The 12672-nt window shown below is 39.9% G+C and overlaps 1 protein-coding gene across 6 annotated transcripts in view; it reads right to left on the bottom strand.

The window, feature by feature from the left end:
• The window catches only part of atg10 (ATG10 autophagy related 10 homolog (S. cerevisiae)), a 246932-nt gene that overhangs the window by 186379 nt on the left and 47881 nt on the right, over nt 1–12672 (bottom strand). For all 6 annotated transcript variants that reach the window (XM_080189195.1, XM_080189198.1, XM_080189194.1 and 3 more), the window contains 2 exons: nt 8848–8970; nt 7047–7175 (listed from right to left, as the gene is read on the bottom strand). In XM_080189195.1, coding sequence (XP_080045321.1) covers nt 7047–7175; nt 8848–8970 — 252 coding nt within the window. The remainder of the gene's footprint in view (nt 1–7046; nt 7176–8847; nt 8971–12672) is intronic.

Here is a 12672-nt window from a genome sequence, read left to right as displayed (position 1 = left end):
AACCGCCCTGCCAAAAACTATTTAAAAGAACAAGCACCAAAAAAGTGAAATGAAAATAAAATTACCTTTCCTTCCAATTGGAAAAATACCTAACTTTAATATTGCTCATTATAAATGGTAATAAAGAACTATTTCCACCAGTTAACTATTCAGACGATTGCCAAAAGAACCTAAGGGGAGATGGGATTACATGATTCTGTCTGGCACATAAGGCCAGATACAATCATGTAATACAGCTGTAATACAGATACATAAACCTTCCAGAGGTTTATGTACTTCAGTACATAAACCTCTGGAAGGATGTCCAAAACCCACGACTTCTGCAGGGTAATGATGAGCAAAAGAAAATGTGAACATGAACCAATATACGGTTAAGTGAAGATCAGTCATGGGATGTACGTGGTTCAAAATTCCTAAAGGGATGAGATTCCTTGTGACTTCCCTTTAACATGCCAGACAATGTTGTTTGAAGACAAATGCACAAAGTATATTCAAAAGGTGCACAATCAACTAAACAAAACAAGCAAAATCAATTGCAGCATGTGGGATTCTCAGAACATTAACGGTTTAATAAGACTGCCCGCCTCGAAAGGGTTTTAAGAAATCCTGTGTAATTGAAGACATGGGTAATATAAAATTGGCACCAAAGCACATTGACATTAGACTTACAAAAGGACTCAACGACAATGTTCACTTTGCTAAATATAGGACATAGCTGCCAACATATCACTACATAAATTTAAATGATTAGACAGTGTTTAATACCTGGAATTCCTTGGGGAAGGAAGAGCTGAGATTAAGGAAACACCATGGGGGAATTTGCTTTGGAATCAAAACAAAGTACTACTTCAGCAATGAAAACAGAAACTGCTTGAGAAACTCAGCATCTGTGGAGAGAAAAACAGAGTCCAACATATGACTCTTTATCTCTTTCCTGAGTTTTCTCATCCAATCTATGCTGATATGTGAGTGATGATGCTGTTGACAAACATCAGGTCACAAAGATCCAGGTATACATGCCTTGATAAAGGACCCTGCAGGAGATGCATAGCTTATCCTCATAAGCTGGGGGGGTGGAAATCACATGTTCATGGACACGCTGAATTGAATCAGGCCATCCTTTAATAATGGATTTCCCAGTTTCTGTAACGTAGAATATTTCACCACTTCTTCTTGGATCTGCTGGTACTTGCATTGTACAAAATTTACCAAATCAGTTGACAGACTTGCATTCCACTGCAAGTGCAATGTTGCTAGTCCCTTGAAACTGCCAATTTTGTCGAAGCACTCTGGATATTTCAACATTAGGTAATGAAATGCAGTGATCGGAGTAGCTTCTGAGGTTGACCTTCCACATGAGGTCTGATTATTTCCATGGATTGTCACTAATGCAAGATATTACATGCAGTAGACTTGCAATCGCTGGGCCTTTAATCTCAGTGAAGGAGAATATCTAGCACCCAGGAAGATTGATTGTACATGTGTTCCAGGACAATGAATCCTGCATGTGGAACTAATGAACCATTGAGAACCAAGGTGAATACACAATGTTCAGAGGAGAGGTGAAGAAACAGATAAGAGACGGATTGTGAGAAAAGACTGGGAGCCAAAATAAAGAGGAATGCCAAAGTTTTCTTTAGGCATACAAATAGTTAAAAAGGTAAAAGGAGCACTAGGGCCAACTAGAGACTAAAAATGGGATTTACACATGGAGGCAGAGGGCTTGGCTAAGGTATTAAATCCATACTTTTCATCTGTCTTTACCGAGGAAGCAGATACTACCCAGGTCATGATGACAGAGGAGGAAACTCTGCAATCAAAAGGATTCAAAATGGATAAGTTGCAGGTATTGGATAAACTGTCAGTACTTAAAGTGGACAAGGCATTGGGATCAGATGAGATGCATCCACAAATATTGAAGGAAGAAGTGAGAGTAGGAACATGACCATAATCTTCCAGTCTTTCCAAGACCCAGGAGAGATGTCAGATGACTAGAGAATTGCAAACATTGTACCCTTGTTCAAAAAAGGCTGTAAGGATAAGTCCAGCAATCATAACCTGTCAGTTTGGAAGCTTCTATAAACAATTATTGGGATTGAATTAATAATCACACGGAAAACGTGGGCTAATTAGGAAGAGCTAGCATGGATTTCTAAAGGGAAAACCATATCTAACTAAGTTGCTGCAGATTTTGTTGAGGTAACAGACAGGGTAATGCTATTGATGTGATACATGGACCTCCAAAAGGTATTCAATACAATGCTACACAAAAGACTTGTGAAAAGTTATAGCTCATGGAATAAAAAAAAGATAGTAGCAATATGGATATAAAATTGGTCAAATAATAGTGAACAGCAAGTAATGGATATTTTTTGGGTTGGAGGAAGGTTTGCAGTGGGTTTCTCCTGACGTCAGTCTTGATTCTTTTCCTGATATATATTAGGTCTTGATGTACAGGAATCAATTTCAAATTGTACAGATGACACAAATCTCAAACACTGCAAACTGTGAGGAGGATGGTGTAGAACTTCTTCAAAAGGTCACAGACAATTTGGTGGAGTGGGCAAATAGGTAGCAGAAAAGTGCGAAGTTTCAGTTTAATTTGAAGAATATGGAGAGGTAGGATAAAATAAGGGGTACAACTCCAAAGAGTGTGCAAGAGCAGAGAGACCTGGGTGTGTATGTGCATGAGTCATTGAAGATGGCAGGACAGGCGGAGAGAGCAGTTAATTAAGCATGTGGCATCCTAAACTTTATTACTAGGGACTTAAGCTATAAAGAACAAGGAGGTTATGCTGAACTTGTATTGGAAGCTGGAACAGTGTAAAGTTCTGGGTGGCACACAAGAGGATGGATGCGAGTGCAGACGAGGTTTACAAGAATGGTTCTAGGGTCAAGAAACTTCAATTATGAGGATAGATACGATGGTATAGTGGTTAGCATTGCTGCCTCACAGTGCCAGGAAACAGGTTCAATTCAGGTGACTCTGAGTGGAGTTTGCAAGTTCTTTCTATGTCTGTTTGGGTTCACTCTGGATGCTCTGGTTTTCTCCCACTGTCCAAAGATGATGCGGATTAGGTGGATTGGCCATGCTAAATTGCCCCTTAGTGTCAGGAGATTAGCAGGGTAAATACATGGTGTTATGGGGATAGAGCCTGGGTGGGATTGTTGTTGGTGTAGATTCGGTGGGCCAAACTGCCTCTTTCTGCACTGTAGGGATTCTATTCTAATTTTTTCTAGGTTGGGATCATTCTCCTTGTAAAGGAGAATGCTAAGAGGAGATTTGATAGAGACATTCAAAACCACTAGGGGCTGGATTAAATAGATTGGAAGAAACTGTTCCCACTTATAAAAGGAGCGAGAATGAGGGGCACAGATTGAAAGTGATTTGCAAAAGCAGACAATGCAATGAGAGAGAAAAAAACTTCACACACACACGCGTGATTAGGGTCTGGATTGCACTCCCCTGGAAGTGTGATGGAGGGAGATTCAATCGAGGCGTTCAAGAGGGCATTAAAATGATTGTTTCTATTCAAATAATGTGCAAGGGTACAGGGAAAAGGCAGCAGAACGGTACTAAGTCACGATGCTCATTTGGAGAGCTGGTGAGACACAAAAGAGCCGAATGTCCTCCTTCTGTAATGTAACAATTCTGAGATTCTGTGAATGCAAAGCAGATTGCACAATTCCACCATTAAGACATTTTATAACAAAATCTATTTGCATTTATCTGGCAACTATAAGAAAATGACACTTCACAAAGTCTTCATAAGGATATTTCCAAACAGAATTTGACTTTAGCCACAAAGAAATATTAGGTTAGATGATTTTAAAGAGCATCTTAAAGAAGAGGAGAACAACAGAAAGACAGGGGGCTTAGGGAGAAGTTTAGGGCCTAGGCAGCTGAAGAACACTGAAACAACAAATTATGAGATGCACAAGAGACATGCATTAGAGCAGTGCCTAAGGCTCGATAGGTTGCACATTGGAGGAGATTAAAGAGATAGAGAAGGGCGAGACCATAGAGGGATTTGAAAACAAGGACTTCAAAATTGAGGTTTTGTCAAATCAGGAACCAATGTTGGTCAGCAATGGTGATTTGTGAATGGGACTCATTGCAAAGTAAGAAATGGGCAGGATCGTTTTGGATGAGTTCAGATTTATGTAGACTGAAGCCAGTCAGATAATTGGAATATCCAAGTTCAGAATGAATAAAAGCATGAATGAGGGTTTCAGCAAGAGATTAACTGACGTATGGCTGGAGTCTCGTGATGCTATGGAAGTGGAAATAGATGGTTTTAGCGATGGCACAGACATGTGGTCAGAAGTATATCTCAAGCGATAAAGGCTTGAAAGTCCAATAAATAAGTAAACACCGAGTGAGCTCTCTGAAAGGTTAATTGCTCTGCATGCTGGAGATCAGAAGCATAATGTTTTGATTGTGAGAAAGTCAAACAAGATCCTGCAAACATTGTGGTCCTGGTATCTTCTGTTTCTAGGCTATTTTGTACATTACAAATGACTAAGTTCATTTGTTTATACTGTTCTTTTAAATAGCACAAATGTGCATCAGACGGGATGCGATATCTCAATTGTGGCAGACATCTGAAGTCTTTGATTTGATTTATTATTGTCACGTATATTAGAATAAAGTGAAAAGTATTGTTTCTTGTGCGCTATGCAGGCAAAGCACATCAGTCAGAAGGAAAAGAGAGGATGCAGAATATGGTGTCAGTCATAGCTAGGGTGTAGAGAAAGATCAGCTTATTACAAGCTAAGTCCATTCAAACGTCTGATGGCAGCAAGGAAGCTGTTCTTGAGTTGGTTGGGACATGACATCAGACTTTTATACCTTTTTCCCCAATGGAAGAAGGTGAGCGAGAGAGAGAAGTCTGATATACAGCAAATGTGAACATATATAAAGCTCTTCCAAACAATTTTTACACACATCAGACAATGAATAAACAGATGACGTATTTTTCAAATCTCTCATAGGACAGGATCTTTTGGATGGCAAGTTTTCCTGCACCTCCATTCAAAGAATCACTGGAAAACACACCCTCACTGATCCCCATTGCCTTGCAGTCACTCAACGCTCCATGGGGAATTAATTGTCCAAGGTTGAGATTTCCATCTCCACCTGGGGAGGGAGTACTACCTCAGAGAGCTGTCTGCCGATCCAATTGGCTGGCAACTATGTAGTCCCACCAGCACCAGGTTCCAGTGGTGGCCACTCGCAACTACAGGCAGTCCCTGAACAAAAGGAAGTTACGTATGCCGGACTTCAGGAATATCAGCATGGCCTGAGTAGCAGGCCACAGCAAGAAGTAGAGGGGCCTGGTTTTTGAGACTAAATAAAGGTGGCTAAAGCAGGTGTATAAACTTTATGGTGGGGGGGTAAGGGAAATGCATCTGACAGACACAAAAAGCATTCCAAAGGAGCATTCCCACCCCTTGCCTGATACCAACACACACAGTAAAAGCTGCCAGGCCATCTACATAGTGTAGTCCTCCTACCACAGGTAAATTAGCAGCAGTGGTAGAAAGAAGTAGCTAATTGGCCACTTAAGGACCTCAATTGGCCCAAGAGTAGGTTGACCACCTGAGACCTCCACCACCTCCTGTAAAATAGAGAGGGGGGTGCAGGGTCGAGGGGGTCAGGCTGGACTGATAAGTCAGTGTGCAGACCATGCACTATGTTTTACGAGCCCACCCACCTTGAAGCCCTTTATGGGTGGGAGACCATAAAATTTCATCCAAGATTATCCACACAATGGTTGTCACTTGCATAAATCTATTGAAATAGATAGGTTGTTACCTGTCAAGGGAACTATGGTGTTAATTAAGGCAAAGGAACTCATTCAATCTTTTGAGAAAAGACAATATTAGTCTGATCTTTAAACAAGTAACGTGAGCAAGTCAAATCACTGAACTAGCCACATACTTCACTTAATCTCAGTTTCAGCATCAAATCCCAACCTTTCTGATTCTACTGAAAGCAGTGGGATGCCAAGCTGAGACCCAAAGTCATGTGAGGACAAAATATAGCTCCAGCAACGGAGAAGCTGCTATCAGTGAAGCTACACTTCTCCATTGGTTGCCGTTGATACTCCCAACAAATGGTAATAAAAATGAAAATCACTGAAGTGCCAATAGCTTTCCTTTCTACACAATTGCTCTTGTTGTAAATACTCTTGAAAAACCCTATTGAATGAGAGGTAATTAGGTTTCTAACTACAGACTGAGTTCATAAAGTTTGTTTATGGAGTTTGACCTTCTAATCTTAATTCCACATATATGTCCAAATCATTTAATAAAATTTTATGGAAAACAAAATAAAAGTAAAAAATTGCTGCATTTTAATTCTTGGCTGGCTGTCTGTGAGAATTCTTCAATGTGATTCACTGCCTAATGATATGTCAGCTGCTGGCCGCCGAAGATTCCCATGACTTGGCTCCAGCTTCAAACCATTGTTTGGAAAGAGGAAACCTATATCATAGACTGCCTGATCTTTACGAGGCAGCTTTCTTTGCAGTCAGCAGTGAGCACCATTCCTTCACTTGCTCACTGCTAAAACCCAGGTCTTACAAGCAGATTAATTAGCAGCTGGAGGAGTGTTATTCATTTAAAGTTTCTAGTTAGACTGTAAAATTATTTTCAGGTCTGTAGTATGGTCCATAATGTGTTAATGATTTAAACATATTTCTGGAAGGCTTGAATTTGTATGCCAGAATCTTTTCTGGGCATTAGGGATGTAACGATCTCATTATTTTTACTGCATAGAGCAAGGTCATTTCTCCTGAGTAGGTGGAGTAACTCTTCATTACGTTAAAATATATCATTAACACAGAGCAAACCTTAACTTTTAGTTAAAAATGTTTCCATGAGGCTCCATTTAGCATCGTGTTTGTTCCAAGTGAGTTCATGATACAATCGTTTATAAACTTGACAATATAAGAAAGGCATTTTGATCCATATAATGCAATTATAACAGTACAGTAAATAGTTTTAGATTCTAAAGTGTTTAGTTTATCAGTTATTCTCACCTCTTCTTCAGAAAAAGGCTCTGCTTCATGACACTGAAGACCTTGAAAGCAATGATCCCTCATCACCATGTTGCTTTTGGAATTCTTAGACCTCAAGTGTACTTTTACCATGTACCCCTCATTGAGTTCCTATGAAGATATAAACAACCTGGAATGAGAGTCAAATACATTTTTCTGCAGCCAAAGACTTTTTTTTCCACTATGTATACACACACCCCCACAGCCATTATATTTAGTGTACTACAATTTTCTTAAGGGGAATTTGAGGCTCAATCTTCCAATAAATTCAATGCATGTTGCACTAAAAATATGATTTGTTGTAAAATTTCAATTACGTGTACAATATAAATATTATATAAGAGCACAGCAAAATGAGAATTTAATGATCAAAAATTGAATCATAATTTGAATTAGGTGACTTTGAATCAAAAGCAGACAAATTTATTATGCGGGACAAATATTCAACACATACTTCCTCAATACAATTTAGTCTTGATTTCTTATTCAGGTGAAATTACTAGTTTCCACCCACTATAATGGGCCATTCACCATCAGGTGTTACACTACTTGGTATGGTACACAAGGAAATTAGAACAGTCAAGTAGTTTAATTTTAATTTCAATTTCTTAGGTACAGGTAACTAAAGATGAGGAAGCTTTGATTACTGACTAAATAAAAGAATGAACGACCAATAATTTCAGGACTGTCAAATTTGAACACTGAGCAACAAATAACAATCTGGTGAGAAAGCACAGTTAAAAATAATACATTAAAGGTGCAGATCTTGTGTAAATAAACAAATTTCACATGTTGCATCTTAAGTCAATCCCATCTGTCCTCTTCAGTTTAACAAACATTTGCCTGGCTTCTGGCCTTAGTGTCACACATGGATCAAAAAATCTTATATAGATATCATTAAACACAACAAAGCACCCCCTACTTTAACCAAATGCAAGATTTCACTGTGAAGTCAGTAGAACTTCCTCCAGTGATGATTAGCAGCAGAAACGCTATCGGACATAGAATATCACCCGCTGTATCCCGCTAAACACGCACTCTGTATTGCCACATTGTGAAGCAGCACATATTCTCTATAGAATGCGCTGCAATAAGTCATCAAAGCTTCTTCAGTGTACTTCTCAAGCCAATGACCTATGCCACAAGTAGGACAATGGAATGAGAACACAGCACCTTAACTTGGAACACATATCACCTTCCTTTCATCACCGCTGGGTCAAAGTCAACAACTTCCTATCCAAGAGCATGTAGAATATAGGAATGCCTTGGCCACGTGGACTGCAGTAGTTCAAGTAAGCCCAGCACTAACTTATCACTCTGGCCTTGCTAGCAACATCCATATCCTGATTGTTTTTTACTAATTCGTGGGACATGGGTATCATTGGCCGTCCAGCATTTATTGCCCATGTTGCAACACCAGGGGTGTGTGACGGAAGTGTTAACCAAGTGTGCTTTTAGTGGAAACCTCACCCAGAACAGAATGATGCCATAAATGAGGGTGGCTGGGAATGTGTCACCATGGAGACTTTCAGAGTCTTGGCTTACATTTTTATGCATGACAAAGTCCCAATAATTCCAAATGTTGTACAGAAGGAAGTTTCAATTGATTTTCTTTGCATTTTTTATATATATGGGACATTCAAGAAAGTGAACAAGTTATGGGGATGGATGAAAGAGGAATAAGGCTGAAAGTGGAGAAATATATATTTAGAGCTTTAATTCAGAGAAATATGTTTGATCTCCTTGAATTCTACAGCTGATAGATACAAAAGCTCCAACATACCTTTTGCCTCCACTCCCAACCATTGTTGATTTCATCTGAATGCTTAATAAACAATTTACAGAACTGCTGAAATTCCTCTTCTCCCAAGCAAATGTTTTCATTTCGTTTAAAGTTGTGCGACATCTGCAAATATTAAAAACAAGAAAGTAAACCTATCAGTATTTTCACAAGCAGCACATAATTGTCAATTGGCAGGAGGAGGAGTCTTTAAATTTGCTGCAATAGAAACAGAATTTATTTTGAATTTCTAACCGAGATTATAAAGTAGAATAAGATAAACACATAGAATTCGAATAATTCACCCAATAAAAAAGAACATTGAACTCTTGTATCTCCTTTCGGTTTCCTGCTTTCTTTAGCTAATCTAACAAATTCTGAAAAATATAACCACATCTGGTAGAATGTTCCTTTCTGAGAAGAAAAGCAGTCATCTCTCCAGAGTGGGATGACAGTTCTCTGCACCTGCCATTTTGACTTGAAGCTGAATGGGGATGATCCAATATCAATGCCTTATCCTAGATTTCAGCTTGCAACTATTTGGATTCAGGGAATTCCTCAGCAGAACAAGAAGTTTTTGGATGTTATGGAAAACAGCAGGACATCTGCAACAGCCACTTGAGCCAGCCTGAGCATAATTTGCTGCTTCACAGAACTGTTACAGTGCAGAAGGAGCATATTCAGCCCATCGTGTCTGCATTGGTTCTCCAAACAAGCATCGTGACTTAGTGCCTTTTCCCTGTACCCTAGAACATAGCAGCGCAGTACAGGCCCTTTGGCCCTCGATGTTGCGCTGACCAGTGGAACCAATCGAATGACCCTCTAACCTAAACTATTCCAATGTTATCCGTATGCCTATCCAATGACCATTTGAACACCCTTAAAGTTGGCGAGTCCACAGCTGCTGCAGGCAGGGCGCTCCACACCCTTACTACCCTCTGAGTAAAGAACCTACCTCTGACATCCGTCCTATAATTACCACCTCTTAATTTAAAGCTATGTCCCCTTGTGTTAGCCATCACCATCTGAAGTAAAAGGCTCTCACTGTCCACCCTACCCAATCCTTTGATCATCTTGAATGCCTCAATCAGGTCAACTCGTAACCTCCTTCTCTCCAATGAAAATAACCTCAAGTCCCTCAGCCTTTCCTCATAAGACCTTCCCACCATACCAGGCAATATCCTGGTAAACCTCCTCTGCACCCTTTCCAATGCCTCCACATCTTTCTTATAATGCGGCGACCAGAACTGTACACAATACTCCAAGTGCGGCCGCACCAGAGTTTTGTACAGTTGTAACATGACCTCACGGCTCCGAAATTCAATCCTTCTACCAATAAAAGAGAACACACTGTACGCCTTCTAAACAACCTTATCAACCTGGGTGCCAACTTTCAGGGAGCTGTGCACATGTACCCCGAGATCACTCTGCTCGTCAACACTACTAAGAGTCCTTCCATTAGCCCTATATTCTGTACTCCTGTTATTCTTACCAAAGTGAATCACCTCACACTTTTAAAGCACTTTGTTTCTATTCAAGTAATCATCTAAAACCCTCTTGAATGCCTCAATTGAACCTGCCTTGATCCTTTTCCAACCGGAACAGTTTCTCCCTTTCTACTCTGTCCAGCCCTCTCATAAGCTTGAACACCTCTATCAAATCTCCTCTCAGCCTTATCCTCTCCAACCTACACTCTTAACTGAAGTTTCTCATCCCTGGAACCATTTATGTAGACCTCTTCTGCACTCTCGCCAATGCATTCACATCCTTCCGATGTCTGGTACCCAGAACTGTACACAATATACTAGCTGAAGTTTAACTAGCGTCTAGTATAAATTCAGCATAACCTCCTTGCTCCTGGACTCTGTGCCCTATTATTAAAGCCAAGAATACTATACACTGTATTAACTGCTTTCTCCACCTGTTCTGTCACCTTCAAATACACATAGATCCCTCTGCTCCTGTACCCCTTAAGGATTTTACCCCTGAATATATATTGTCTCTTCATGTTCTTCTTACCAAAATACATCATCTCACATGTTTCTGCATTGAATTTCATCTGCCACATATCAGGCCACTCCACCAACTTGTCCATGTCATTTTGAAATTCTACACTGTCCTCCTCATAGTTTACAATGGTTTTAAGTTTTATGTCATCTGCAATCTTTGAAATTGTCCCCTGCATACCAATATCTAGGTCACTAATACATAATAAGAAAAACAAGCGTCCCAATGCCGACCCGAGAAACTCCACGACAAATCTTCATTCAGCCTGAAAATATCCATTGACCATTAATATTTCACTGTTTTCTATTACTCAGCCAATTTTGTACCCACATTGCCGCTGTCCCCTTTATTCCATGAGCTATAATTTTTCTCACAAATTTGTTGTGTGGCATTGCATCAAATGCCTTTTAAAAATCTATGTACATCATACTAACATCATTACCCTCATTGACCCACCCTTGTTACCTCTTCAAAAGACTCCAGCAAGCTATTGATGAGGATAATGCATTTAATGTGGTCTATGTGGACTTTACAAAACTTTTAATAAGATCTCTCGTGACAGACTGGTCAAGAAAATAAGGGCCCATGGGATTCAATGTTCACAGCCAAGGAGGATTGATGTGTCAGAGTCTACTCAGCTATCAGACTAAATAACCAGGTCATTTATTGCTGATCAGCTGCTACCACATAGCAAGTATAAAATCTGATGTAACAAGGTATACAAACATCCGTGCAAGGTGACAAATATTTATGAGTCCTCAGTCGATTTACTCTCTCAGACTGTAAATAACCAAATATGAAAAAACTACCAACACAGAATCAACTATAGGCTGTCCTCAACCTTACAATGTCAGAGTTATGATGAAAGGCACTTACGCTTATAAATTGACACCCCATTTCAACATTACAATGTTGGTTTCAACTTTATGATGCCACAGCAGCACATTTATACATGCATACCAACGTTATGTCACCTATACATATTACTGGATAGGTCGAACCATCTTTATTAGGTTGGAAACTTCTTAGCACAGCCAACATGACTTTAGTGCACTTATACACTAGTGTTATATTTAATATGCACTCAGACTCGCAGATGTTCAAAGTTAAACAGGTAAATGACGGTGAACGATGGCTTCATTGTATCTCCCAAGGAACTTGTGGTAAGGTGTGCTATCATCAACAGTTGCCTCAACAAATTGACAGGACAAGAGTTGAAAACATTTTACAACACTGAGTGCCCCATGAGTGATTTCCTGCCTTGGTTCAGGAATCAATCCCCCATTTATACCATTGTTCCTATGGGAATATTTGGTTCCAATTTGCGATGAGGTTTTCAGGAATCAATTGTGTCCCAAGTCTGAGGATTGCCTTTACAATAAAACTTGGAGGATATAGCCATAGAATTCCTACAGTACAAAAGGAGGCCATTTGGCCCATTTAGCCTGCACAACAACAATCCCACCCAGGCCCTATCCCATTATCCCATCTATATACCCAATTAATAATTCTGACACTAATGGTCAATTTAGCATGGCCAATTCACCTAAACTGTACATCTTTGGACTGTGGAAGGAAACCAGACCAACCAGAGGAAACCCACATAAACACAGGAAGAACATGCAAACGCAACACAGTAACCCAAGGCTGGAACTGAACCCAGGTCCCTGGTGCTAAGCACCATTGCATCACCTAGCACTGTGTCTCCTCTATGGTAAGGTGTCGCTGCTCTGGCACTCCCCAGTTTTAAATCCTCATATTCAGCATAGGCAAAACCAAAGATCATTACACAGAAACTTAAGCGCACAACTATTTCAGGAG

Source organism: Carcharhinus amblyrhynchos, chromosome 5 (genome assembly GCF_965287045.1).
Source record: "Carcharhinus amblyrhynchos chromosome 5, sCarAmb.v2.hapA, whole genome shotgun sequence".
Classification (NCBI taxonomy): domain Eukaryota; kingdom Metazoa; phylum Chordata; class Chondrichthyes; order Carcharhiniformes; family Carcharhinidae; genus Carcharhinus; species Carcharhinus amblyrhynchos.
This window is presented reverse-complemented; position numbering and strand designations above follow the sequence as displayed.